Consider the following 14615-nt stretch of genomic DNA (forward strand, 5'->3'; position numbering starts at 1 on the left):
AATATAAAAGATTAATCTAAACCACACATATGATACCAGTTGCGATTTTACCGTCAGGCATGCCAGGCACGTGTCTGGGCTGCCCAATTATTAATTTTTTTTTAAATAAAACAAAACAGAAGAAAGAAGGGCACTGAATCGGTTTCTCTTTCTCTTTCTCATTCTACGCTAGAAGGGAGGACTATCACTAATCTTCATCATTATCTTGCTGAGATTTTTTATGTTGCTATTGACAAAATATGTGTGGAGATGGATCACCGCTTTAGTGAAGGAAGTAACATTGTGCTTAATTGTTTCTCATGTCTTGACCCCAAGAATTCTTTCTCCAAGTTTGATGTTAATAAGTTTGCTCGTCTTGCTGATATTTATCATGCAGCCTTTTCTGATGTAAACCGTGGAACAATAAGGGAGCAACTTGAGACTTATGTAGTTCACGTGAAAAGACATGTTTCATTTTCTACTTGTGGAGATGTTCAAAGTTTGGCTATGAAGATGGTTCAAACTGATAAACATTTCGTATTTCCATTGGTCTACAAACTTATTGAGTTGGCTTTGATATTACCGGTGTCGACAGCATCCGTTGAAAGAGCTTTTTCCGCAATGAAGATTATTAAGACTAAATTGCGCAACAAGATCAATGATGAGTGGTTCAATGACTTGATGATATGTTACACCGAGCGGGAGATATTCAAGTCACTTGATGATGTTGATATTATCATAACCTTCACCGCAAAGAAGTCTCGGAAAAGAATTTGCCTCCTAGTTTTATGTACTACACTATTGGTATGTTATATTTCATCCCTCTTATTTGACTCATGTTTTGCTGGTTTTTTCTGGTTTGTGTAGCCTCTTATTTATTTGAGCATTAATTATATTGGAAACAGGGTTGTACTCTTGCTTGTTGTTTCTTGTTTAAAAATTCCCTCCAAACTTAAATATTGGAAACATGGTTTAAATATTATTGTATCCAGAAGTTGGGTTGATAAAATTCCCTCCAAAATTTTGCCTAGGCTCTCTATAACATTTCTGGAATCGCCACTGTATGATACCAATCGTCAGTTAGTCCTGTGGTGATTGGCGTTGAACTTGATAGAAAAGATCACGGTTCGATCCTACTACAACTGCGGTTGGGAGATGGCTGAAACTACTTGATGTCAGAATTGATCCCTAAATCATATTGGGAGGTTCAGTAAGCCGGATACCGGAGATGAAGATAACAAATAAATCACACATATGATTTTTTTTTTTTTGAAAACTTGGTATCCGACTCTAAGACCGACTAATTCAAGGGGACCAATCCCACCGCTCACTTGCGGGGACCCCATTTAAAGCCAAAGTTTTTTTGCTCCGTGTGGACTTAGCCCACCGAAATTGACACCAGAAAGAATCGAATCTGAGACCTTGAGAAGAGCATACTTCAAGGACCCAAGCCAACACCACTAGACCAAATCCAAATGGTTTCACACATATTAATTAGGTTAAACAAAAATTGTAGAATACTGTTATGGGCATCTATAGGGTAATAGTTAAATGTTAGATAAAGATACTGGCATAAATTCAGAAAACAATAGATCTGAAATTATTCTTATGAATGATTCGGAAGAAATAAATTTATTCATACATACAGAAGATCAACAGAAATGGAGATAGCCAAATCTACCTTTCCCAAATAAGAAAATACATAATGGTCTTACAAGTCTTGTCGCATTGCGTGACACTGCATCTTTTGCAAAGCGCGGTATCACATATTTACCAAAAAAAAAAGTGTAACTAATTTTATATTCATTTAAATTTAAATAAAAGTAATGTGGAACTTTAACTTCCACAATTCCCATTAAATCAGATTTTGGAATCAATACGTGGAATTAAACATGAGCAGACCGTAACCAAAAAAACATGAGCAGACTTTTATTTTTTATTTTAACATGACATTTTTTACCAAACCAAGTTATTGCCGCGTATTTGGATCCTCTCATGTGCAATGTTAACAGGAGTGCAGTTTTATTTTGTGAGCGTGAAATTAGAGTAATAAAAAAATAAAGAAATGATAAAAGAGGGAAGAAAATGATGAGAGGAAAGACACATAAAAGAAACAGGCAAAGGGACTAAAAAAAAAAGAGAGGATCTAAATTCATTTAAAAGAGTGTTTTTATTTTCAACTAATTTTTTTTATATGCATGGGTTGGAGATTTAACTCTCACCCCAAGGATTAATGAACCCAAATAAAAAATCATTTGTGACGCACTATGATAGTTCAACAAAACATATATTAATATAATCATATCGATTATTTATTTATTTTTAAGTCGGGTTAATTTATACATACATGTATTTTATATGATATGACAGTAATATAATTAAATCATCTGTATAGCTCATTGGCTTTAAATCGATTACTTAGGTTTTATAAAGTTTTAACTAATACTGAATTGTGGGTAGATCCAACGTCGATAAGCTAGCTCAATCGACTCATAAATGAGGGTGTTGAGTTGATAGTTCAATATATTGAGGCAAGACCGGCTGATGTTGACCGTTAGGTGACATCCACTAAAGGAGCACATGCATGGTTTACATATTTGAAGCGCATCATTTCCTTCCACCCGAAAGCTGCAAAACAACTTAAAAGGACGGAGATCAGGCCGCCATGGATATGTATTGTGGCTACGCAATTAGGATATACCTGCTTTTCTTGGTTGGAAGTTGGAACCACCAGCTGGAATTGATTGACAATCATGTTGGGGCACTGCTACATTGGCATTCATTTAATAGGAGTTGACAAGTATTGTCATCGTCCCCACATATGCAAGTATTTGGCTGGGTATTTGACACTGATGTAGGTAACCATTTAATTTTTTTAAAAAAATAATTGTTTTGATTTAATTTCAATTTTATGCAATATGTTGGATCTACCACCGTTTCGAGGACTTCGACGAGGTGGAGGACACTAAATATGAGGAGTGCATGCAACGAGCTGCTAAATTTGTGACGACAAAGGGGAAGACAAACATGATGAGGTCTATGCGGAAGTTGATGGATCAGATGATGCCATACGATGTGACATGGATGTGTTACGAGGATCTCCTTGTAGTTCGACTGGATTACATTGGGCCGATCAGGGTCTGGTATCTACTATAGAGGGCTTTATGCCAATTTGGCTACATCCAGACCATTTTGTGACATCCTCGTACATTTGCTTCTCCCATGACCACTCCGGAGCATATTGACCAGTAGCGGGCCCACAATTTGGATCAGGTTATGACTCCTAAAATGCTAGCCACTCTTGCTCTCCATGAAGGGTTGGCCAAGATTACATGATGTGGTATTTGAAGATATCAGATTCGTATATCATCTCATTCCCAACAAGAGGCCCGCTTAGGCCGGCCGAGTTGGATGTTATTTTGCAGCAAAAGGCCTTGGCTAAGGGTGATTTATAGGGCATCTGACTTGTTGGCCAGGGACGGACCTGGAGGGGGACAAGCAGTGGCCAAGGCCCCCCCTCCCCCTTAATTACATACATATACATAATATATCATATACAATTAGTATATTATAATTTGTAATTATATCTATTATTTATCATTTAGATTATATAAATATGAATTTAATTGATATGTATTTATGGTGTAAAAATATTTATATTGTCGAACAATTATATGTGTTGAATTATTAAAAATATAGCATTTTAATTAAAAAAAAATTGTTGTTTCAATTGGTAAGAGTTTTGGGTCTCTTAAGTAAGTGATCAAAAGATTGATATTTGGCTCTTGCACATGAACAAAATTAGATTGAGGGGGAAGAACTCATATTTTGTGCCCCACATATTTCTCGAAGACGTTTAGTCACTATTAAACAAGAACTTCGTAAAAATAATACTATAACATAAAAAAAATTACATGAACATTGTAACAAAATTCCTACATTAATTTTGATTATTTTACTATTTTTCGACCCCCAGTGTACTAAACTCCTGGATCCGTCCCTGTTGTTGGCTACACTATGTCGCATGTTTGAGATGATACAGGGACTAATTAAAAATTCACAAAAATAATGTAAAAATAATTAAGTTAAAAGAACATTAATACAAGGAACAAAATTCAGCGTTAGATGACAATTAAAAAAAAACAAAGCAAGATGGATAAAATTATCCTACATTGGAGTCAATTTCAATACTTTGTCCAGAAACAAAACCTTAAAATAAATCCATAATTGGATGTGCTTGGGAAAATCCGGAATATAGATTAACCACCATAGTGGATGAAGATTATGATTATCATTAAGTACCTCAAAAAAGGCATTAACTGTCACTAAGGTGTAAGGAATGTTTTTCTCCACAACAGTTAATTAAAGGGTCATGCTAACTAGTGCCCCGGGGCACTAATTAAGGATACAAAAAAAGCAATTTTTACATTGGAAATGACACTTTTTATACTTTACAAACATTGACTACACAAATTTCAATATAATTTTACTATAATTAGTATCCTTAACTAGTGCCTCGGGGGCACTAGTTAGCATTTTCCTTAATTAAAATATCATTATCAAAAGTGGGGGAATCAAATTAATGGGCTTAGCATTGTAATTAAAATGTGGAAAGCAAGAATCTTTATTGATGATCGGCCTCTTCAACCTCTCAAAGGAATAACCTATGTGGATTTGGTCAAAAAAGTTCACAAACTTTGTCTTTACTTGAGGTTGATATTGGTAAATATAGAATTTAGCGATTATAAGACTGTGATGCATAATCGAAGACATCAACCAACGAACCAATAGGTGAAGTCAGATGTTAGAACTATAAGATTGGACAAGAGTCTTAGACCATCTCCAATGGTATAGTATATATTAGATATCCATGGTACTTATTAGGTATTATTATTGGAGCAATACTCATTTGAGTACCTAATAGGTACTAGTTCTATAATAAGCATTAGTACCTATTTTGTTTTCGTGGGTCCCATTTATAATGATGTGTAGTTATTAGTGAGATGTGTTATTGGTGGAACCTATTTAGAAATTTTTAAGAGATGTTGGGTTTGAGGGATTTAGTACTTACTAGTATAACTTACCCGTGTTATCGCCCGGGTTAATGTTCTATGAAAAATATAGATCATTTTTTTTCACACATGAAAAATATGGATTATTAAAATTTTAATATTGTGATTTTTTTAATTATTTGTAAAATTAATTTTATATTTAATGTAATAGTTTATTTAAATATGATAAAAGATCCAAATTTTGGAGATTTTAAGGAGAAATGGCATAATGGAGAGTGATACTCAACTCCCCGTTCCCAACTCACATGTTCATATATTTGTTCTTTTATTTTCATAAAAAAAAATGTCATTATGCAAAAACTAATCTAACGGGTAATATATTTGTTCTTAATCGTCATCTCTCTCCTTTTGACATTTGTTTTCTTCAGGAGTATTTTATCTCATGTCCCCGTGTGAAAAAATTTCACATTTGAGAAGCAAAATGGGGCGATTTTAATTTTAATATTATTTATTTAAAAGTAATGAACAGTAGAATTGTTTGTCATTTGCTTGACACAAAAAAAAAATTATATAATTTTTTTAAGCATATCTCATTTGTTAATGTGCAAATTTTAAAAAATGTATCTATTTGTTTTTATTTTTATTTGTTTATTTTACAGTGATGTATGGAGAATAAAAATAAAGTAATACATGATATTATTGCTTTTAATTCTTTTTTTATATATATAAAATCATTGTTACTTTCCCTGCTTTCAATTGATATCGTATTTTTTATATAATAAAATCTACAAATGTATGTCTCACCCCGTGTAAGTTATTTTTTGCTTCATACCTCTATGTAAGTTTTTTTTTTTATCAATACCCCCGTATTTTAATATTTTGTTTGGTACAAATCACTATGTATTTTTTTTTATTAGAAAAACCGCGTTAAGTTAAACCATAATTAATAGAATAATAAAATGAAATAGAAAAATAATCTATGAAGTCAATTACTTCATTCCTTTTATATTTCAGACAATGACACATTTTTCTCTACTTTATAAGTATGAAGTTTAAGAATAATTTTTTTTAAGCATATCAATTTCTCAATTCCACATTTTTCCAATTCATTCTATAGTATAGTCATTCGAGGAGTTTCTATTATTTTATCAGTGTATTTGTTAAATATCACATGAAAAATTAGACAAATAAAAAAATAGAGTACAACATTTATTTATAAATAATAGTAAAAAAAACATTTATAAGCATGATTTAAATCCAATAAAAAATAATATGAACAACAATTCTTTTTTAATAAGTAAACATATGATTAAAAAAATGACAATAAAATATAAAAAATATAAATAAATACTTAAAACTCTAACATCAATTGATAATACTTAATCCTAATTTGAATAACAAACAATGTTGTTCTTCCGTATATGGACCTGCAAATAAAGATTTATTACTCAAAATTAGTACAATTTTCTGATTGTAGAATTAAACTTGAATATTTTATCCACTCCTCTGTTCTCAATCCAGATGTTATTTATCCCTCGTAGTCATCTTCATCAGTCTCTGCAAGAATCCAAATAGTAAATAAAAGTTACAAAGATAGATGAATAATATTTTGGCTTCTTAAAAAGAAGTTTACAATTTCTACAAAAAAAAAAAAAGTTTACAAAATATTATTGACTTTAGAGAAGAAAATGATTTCTCTTTTTTATGTTGAATCCTCTTATTGTAGCCTAACACAAGTAAACAAAATACCTACAAAGAAAAACAAATAAAATTTAGATTTCATTCCGCTTGAGAGCAACAAAAATTACATTGAACAAATAAATAAGAAATAACCAACAATAGCAATAGATTTTTTATTTTAAAAAAAAACCAACAATAGCAATAGATAGAAAAAAAAAGTAGTGATTCTGTCAAAAAAAAAAAAAAAAAAGAGTAGTGAAGGTGAGAAGAGAAGAGAAAATACAGAAGGGGCGCTGAGACACTCAATGACCCTCACTCTTACATGTTGACCCGTATATATAGAAACTATAGTAGATTTTTGGTCCTTAATTTTTGAAATTTCCATCCATTTCAGCATTGATTTAATTTAATCAATATTTATTCCAAAAATGAGTTGGTCAATAATCAAAAGTTTCCATTAGTAAAATTTCAATTGTATCAAAATATTAATATATAGACATTTGTTCATAAAACCTGATTGAGCAATTTCTATAAAAAAAAACTCTTGTGGGATATATAAAAAAAAATATTACGTAAAAAAACTCCATTGTTTGGTATTTATAAAATTTCATATATAATACTTTCACAAAAAAAAAAAATTCATGTATAATATTATGTATTATATTAATATATATATATATATATATATATATATATATATATATATATATATATATATATATATATATATATATATATTAATGAGATATAATTATTTATATTTGAATTTGAGTTATTTCCTTTTAAAATTATTTTTAATAGGTGCATTAAATATGATTTATAAACAATAATTGAGAAATGATTGAATTTCCAAATTAGCCAAAGATTCTAAGTAAAATGATATCATCATGTATTAGAGAAATTACAAAGGCCTTCATAGTTAGCCACATAGGAATTGGAGAAATATTAGAATGCCACATAAGACATGGATCAATGAAATGGTGCCACATAGGAATAAGACTATGAGAGAGAAACTCCTAAACATATAAATAATAGATTAGGTACTATTATTAAAAAATTATAAATGAGTGATATGTACACGTGAAACCCAATTAAGTACTCCAAAATGAGTATCTCCATTATGGATGCTCTTAAAACATGAGAATTGCCTCTCAAGACTCATCAAATGACATAGGGTATTAATTGTTCTTTATACGATTGACTAAATTGCACTTTAAATTATGCCACCTATGTTTTACGATTTGGCAATTTTAGCCCTCCAAAATTGAAAATAACACTCTTGGTCCATTAACTTCATCCGCAATTGCAAAAAAAAAAAAGGCTCACCTTAATTTTATTCCAATAAACACTAATTAGGACATACCTTTTTAGGTATTAGATGCAAGCTTCGATTATTAATACAAATAACTATTGATTAAATTAAAAAACAATAATCATAAAAGCAGTTATGTGTAATTAACATTTACAAACTTGTGGGGATGAAGTTAATATTACGGCGATCTCGTGGATTTGGTTTAGCGGAAGAGCAGGGCGCAAGTCCACCTATTCTTTTTCGGATTGGTGCACTAATCCTATTGTATGTTTACAAAGCATATAATTATTTGTTTTGAATTGTAAGGGTTTGAGTACCCCTTGTACTCCTTTATAATTCAATTTTGCTTATCAAAAAAAAAAAAAAAACTTGTGGGGATTAAACTTACTATTTTCAAACTTGAGGGCCAAATTGTCGGATTGTGAAATTTGGGAGACAAAAAGTACTATTTTCAAATTTGGGGAGTTCACTTTTGCAATTGAAGATGAAGTTAAGGGGGGCCAAAAGGGATATTTTCAAACTTGGGGAACCAAAAATGTTGGATTATGAAACTTCAGCTAAAAGTGAAAATTAGCCTAAACGATTCTAGTAATATGGTAAATCATGAGATAGGAGACTATATTGGTTTAGAAGACAATTATGCATACTCCAAGAGGAACATGGTCGGTCATAGGCTTAAGCCAGGAGTGCAACAGTGTAGGGACTAAGATTAACAGTATTCAATAAAAACTTATAAACCGTTAATCTTGATGAGTCTCAATAACATTTCAAATAATTTTTAAATTTTTTTCAAAATTTTTATGGATGATTTATATGATATAAACTTTCAATCCAACGGTGAATTTTATAAAATTCGTATTCGTTATAATATAAATCACTACTTATGCACCATACACAACATAAAGGGCTTGTGCATGGTAGACTTGGCATGTCTTTTTGAAAGCTAAAATTACTAATGTCGGAGAGTCAAAAATGAAATTTAGTAAAAGAGGAAAAACTATATTTCACTAATAATATGAAAAGAAAATTTACATTAAACAACTAAGGCTTAAGCCAAGAGTGCAACAGTGTAGGGACCAAGATTAACAGTATTCAATAAAAACTTATAAACTGTTAATCTTGATGAGTCTCAATAACATTTCAAATGATTTTTAAATTTTTTCAAAATTTTTATGGATGATTTATATGATATAAACTTTCAATTCAACGGTGAATTTTATAAAATTCGTATTCGTTATAATATAAATCAATACTTATGCACCATACACAACATAAAGGGCTTGCGCATGGTAGACTTGGCCTGTCTTTTTGAAAGCTAAAATTACTAATGTCGGAGAGTCAAAAATGAAATTTAGTAAAAGAGGAAAAACTATATTTCACTAATAATATGAAAAGAAAATTTACATTAAACAACTAAATATTACATGAGATGGGCTTTGGTCCTCTCTTTATATCAAAAATAATAAATTACAAATGATATACATAATATAAAATAGAGACACTAAGTAAAATAAAACTTTTATCCAATAAATAATAAAAAGAAAGAAGATGAATGCTAGAAAGTGTTAGACTTAAATCACTAAATTAGGATTAAACACATATACATGTTCAACATATTATGACATATACTTTAGTGCGGAAACAAAATAGTCATAGAAACATGTATAAAATTATAGGATCGACAAGATGATCTTTAGGAATACCTGGATCCATGATGAAAAGTTCTTTTGCAGTGATCCTGAAACACAAAGAGATGGTGGCTAGATTGGTTCTTCCTCAACCGGTACCCTGATGCCTTGATTCTCTTCAGATGGGGAGAAGAGAGTGTTTGCTTACGTACGGTGTATTGGGGACCATAGCCTTATATAGGGTGATGGCCCATTAGGGTTCCCATTATCCCGAAATGGGCCATCCTGACATCCACCCATTTGAGCCCATATCTAACTAATTAAATAATTAATTAATTCTAAATAGAAATCTAATAGCTTTTTAACTTTATTTGACCACTTAATCAATTTAGGCTCTTAATTGATAAATAACTAATATAATTAATATAAATATATATGCCCACATAATAATTATTGGAATATAATAATTGAATAAAATATTCCAACAATCTCCCACTTGGGCAATATATGTCAATAATTATATCATAGTTCTTTAGGCGCGCATCCGAATGCTATTTATCTTTAGATTTCAACTTTACAATCTGGTCCACCTCATACATCAACAATGGGACCACCGCGGCTGTCGTCACTGACGTATAACATGACGGAACCCCGATGACCACCACATCAATATACTTGATGACATAGATCGATATGGATGAGTGACATGGAAATTTCATGCAATGTGATCTCTAAATCATGTCTATTTCCAACTGGTCCAACTGAAGTCTTTATTGAGATCAAACTGAAGTTCCTTAGGTGCAATTCATAATTAAAATATTTGCACATAACCAAAAAAACTTAATATTGTTATAACAATAATATCTTATAATAAGTTTTATTTCTGCAGAAAATCAAACATAACATAATGTTTGTACCAAAATATAGAACATAATACAAATAAGGAAAAAACTCCCACTAATCTAAGGCAATCTCAAAACCTAGACCCATACGAGCAACATGCCCATGAAAAGCCTTAGGTGTTAAACCTTTGGTTAGTGGGTCAGCTAGCATTAAGTCTGTCCCTATATGTTCTATCAAAAGTTGTTTCTCCTGAACTCTCTCTTTCACAACAAGATACTTTATATCGATAAATTTCGACTTGGTGGAACTCATATTGTTGTTGGAGTAGAGCACAGCTGCACTATTGTCACAATAAATCTTCAATGGCCTCTCGATGCTCCCAATGATGCGTAGGCCTGTGACAAAGTTCCGCAGCCAATTCGCATGATTTGATGCCTCAAAGCAAGCCACGAACTCTGCCGCCATGGTAGAGGAAGCCACTAAAGACTGTTTGGCAGACTTCCAAGAAACGGCTCCTCCAGCCAAGAGGAAGATGTAACCAGATGTGGAACGTTTGCTATCCGGGCATCCCGCATAATCAGAGTCAGAATACCCAATGATCTCCAAGTTATCTGACTTCCGATAAGTGAGTACGAAGTCTCTAGTTCTCTTCAGGTATCGCATTACACGCTTTACTGCTATCCAGTGCTGCATACCAGGGTTGCTCAGATATCTGCCAAGAACTCCTACAATGAATGCTAAGTCGGGACGAGTGCAAACTTGAGCATACATAAGCCGAAGCATAAGGAACTTTATGCATCTCTTTCTTTTCAAGATCCGTAGTGGGGCACTGATTGAGACTAAATTTGTCTCCTCTAGTAACGGGTGTGTCTCCTGGTTTACTGTCTTTCATGGAGAATCTATCCAAAACTGTATCAATATAGCTCCTTTGTGACAATCCCAAAATACCTTGAGAGCGATCTCTAAGTATTCGAATTCCTAAGACAAAGGAGGCGTCCCCAAGATCTTTCATCTCGAAATTCTTTGTGAGAAATCTCTTGGTTTCGTGCAATAAGCCTATATTGTTGCTTGCCAAAAGGATATCATCTACATATAATACCAAGAAAACGAATTTACTCCCACTGAACTTTTGGTATATGCAATCATCAACTGGATTAGCCTCAAAACCAAAGGAGGATATAACTTGATGAAATTTGTAATACCATTGACGGGAAGCCTGTTTAAGGCCGTAGATGGATTTCTTAAGTTTGCAAACCATAGACTTTGGGTCTCCTGACACAAAATTTTCTGGCTGCACCATATATATTGTTTCATCAATGTTTCCATTTAGAAACGCAGTCTTTACATCCATCTGATGCAGCTCTAAATCAAAATGAGCTACTAATGCCATTATGATCCTAAGAGAGTCTTTCGAAGAAACCGGAGAGAAAGTCTCTTTATAATCAATGCCTTCCTTCTGAGTAAAACCTTTGGCGACAAGACGAGCTTTATATCTCTCAATGTTACCCTTTGAATCCCTTTTAGTTTTAAATATCCATTTACAACCAATGGGTTTCTTTCCTTCGGGTAATTTAACGAGATCCCAAACATCATTGTCAGTCATCGATTTCATCTCATCCTTCATGGCATCAATCCACTTAAGAGAGTTTGAACTTCGCATAGCTTGACTAAAGTTAATAGGATCATCCTCAGTCAAACCAATGTCATCCTCATGTTCTTGAAGAAATATAACATAATCGTCCGAAATTGGACACTTCCTCTCTCTAGTGGATCTTCTTAATGGCAGCCCTTGAGGTTGTTGAGTTTGAACTATAGGTGGTGCTTGAGGAAGAAACTCATCGTTGTCTTGTTCTTGAGGGATGTTAGGAATAACATCATTGTTAATTTCTGGATCTGTTTCTGGAACAACAATAGGTACAAAGACTTGATCATTGTCAGTAACAGTTTCTTCATCAAAGACAACACTTCTTATGTTTCCTTCCCCTCCAAACTCTACATCCTCAAGGAACCTTGCATTTCCCGTTTCAAAAATTGTTCTAGTGATGGGGTTATAAAACTTATACCCGTAAGAGCGTTCGGCGTACCCTATAAAATAGCAGCTAATTGTGTTTGCGTCCAACTTACCTTCATGAGGCCTATAGGGTCTCGCTTCAGCTGGACATCCCCAAATGTGCAGGTGCCTAATGCTGGGCTTTTTCCCAGTCCATAGCTCATAAGGGGTCTTAGCTACTGCCTTACTAGGTACTCTATTAAGGATATAAACTGCGGTCTTTAATGCCTCTCCCCAAAATGACTCTGGTAGAGAAGAATGACTAATCATACTCCTTACCATATCCTTAAGAGTCTGGTTTCGTCGTTCTGCAACTCCATTCATGCTGGGTTTTCCCGGCATTGTGTATTGCGGAACAATTCCACACTCATCGAGGAAAAGCGCGAAGGGCCCTGGACGTTGTTCCCCTGATCCATCATACCGACCATAGTATTCACCACCACGGTCAGACTTGATAGCTTTAATTTTCTTTCCAAGTTGAAGTTCGACTTCAGCTTTGAATGATTTGAAAACGTCCAGAGATTGAGATTTCTCATGAATCAAATAAAGGTAGCCGTACCTCAAGTAATCGTCTATGAACGTAATAAAATACCGTTGTCCATTCCAAGAACCTGAAGGGAAAGGACCACATATATCGGTGTGAATTAGTTCTAAGACATCCTTAGCTCTTTCGGCATGAAAATTCCTTTTGTTTGTTTGCTTACCCTTGATACACTGAATGCAGACTTGAAAGTCCGACAAGTCAAGGGATCCAAGAATCCTGCCTGACATAAGCCGCTGAATTCTCTGTTTAGAGATATGACCTAATCGCTTATGCCATAAAGTGGCAGAATTCTCATTTAATTTTCGTTTCGTACCATGTGACTCTACTTGCATTATTTTGTTATAAGGACATTCAATATCAAGCATATAAAGATTATCATTCAAAGAACCGTAACCAACAACATTTGAATCATATGAGAGACTAAATTTATTATTTTCAAATGAACAAGTATAACCAGATTTGTCCAAAATAGAAATAGAAATTAAGTTCCGTCTAATAGACGGAGCAACAAAAGTCTCAACCAAATCCAAATGAAAATCGGTCTTTAACAATAATCTAAAAGTCCCAATAGCCTCAACTGCAACTTTATTGCCATCGCCCACATAGATGAATCTTTCAGCATCACTTGGCGGACGGCTCCACAGGCAGCCTTGCATGGACATACTAATGTGAGTAGTAGCACCAGAATCTACCCACCAAGTATCCTTAGGTACAGAAACTAAATTAATTTCAGAACAAACAAAAGTGAGAAAATTACCCTTCTTTTCACGCCATGAGGCGTACTTGGAACAATCTTTCTTCATGTGTCCAGCCTTCTTGCAGAAGAAACATGTGGACTCCTTAGGTTGTTCCCTTGTTTTCTTGTTCTGGAAAAAATTTCCCGCAGTTTTCTTTAGTCTCTTAAAGTTAGTCCCACTTAGCACAGAGATAGAGTTGATTTGAGCAGTGAAATTAAGAGCGGTGGCAGCAGCAACTGGATCGAAGAGAGAACAATAAACATACAATAACATTAGTAGGCATGTCATCAAATAACCATATGGACATGCACAATATTCTTTATATGCAAATTAAATAAGACCCAAACAAGATACCAAGCACACCATTAATTCCTAATCTTTGATTGCAAGAATTAACTGTAAACGGTACTCTCACGCAACGATCAAATATTGGTAATAAGTCCTGTCAGATAATGTGCGTCTTTGACACCAACCATTACCCACATGGAAAAAAAAAACTTAATAATTACCACATATTTATCATCACAGGTATGCAATTGTTCGGCCAAACTGTGTCTTCCTTTTGGCCGACTAAAACAGCTCGCATGAACAATTACACACTACATCTTTTATAATTTCAATTGAATCAAATTTACGCAACAGAGATTACTTTTGCAACATGTTGTTTCAACCAACTCAACTAAAATTATTAGACATTTTAATTTAATAAATTAAATGGGAAGGTCTTAAAATTCACATAAACATTACCTACAAATGTAATGTCAAAATTGTATGTTATCTGATTGCTTAATAATCAAATGATTATTAAACTATCTTAATTATGCGAAAAA

At 33.1% G+C, this 14615-nt stretch overlaps 1 protein-coding gene across 1 annotated transcript; it reads left to right on the plus strand.

The window, feature by feature from the left end:
- Positions 1 to 249: 249 nt before the first annotated feature.
- Positions 250 to 846, plus strand: LOC123896069. The gene has a single exon (XM_045946513.1). The coding sequence runs from the start codon at positions 250 to 252 to the stop codon at positions 844 to 846; it is 597 nt and encodes a 198-aa protein (XP_045802469.1).
- The last annotated feature ends 13769 nt before the right edge of the window (positions 847 to 14615 follow it).

The sequence above is a fragment of the Trifolium pratense genome, linkage group LG7, assembly GCF_020283565.1.
Source record: "Trifolium pratense cultivar HEN17-A07 linkage group LG7, ARS_RC_1.1, whole genome shotgun sequence".
NCBI lineage: Eukaryota > Viridiplantae > Streptophyta > Magnoliopsida > Fabales > Fabaceae > Trifolium > Trifolium pratense.

Coding starts and splice junctions, on each gene's coding strand:
- LOC123896069 (XM_045946513.1), top strand. CDS start 250: ATGGATCACCGCTTTAGTGAAGGAAGTAACATTGTGCTTAATTGTTTC.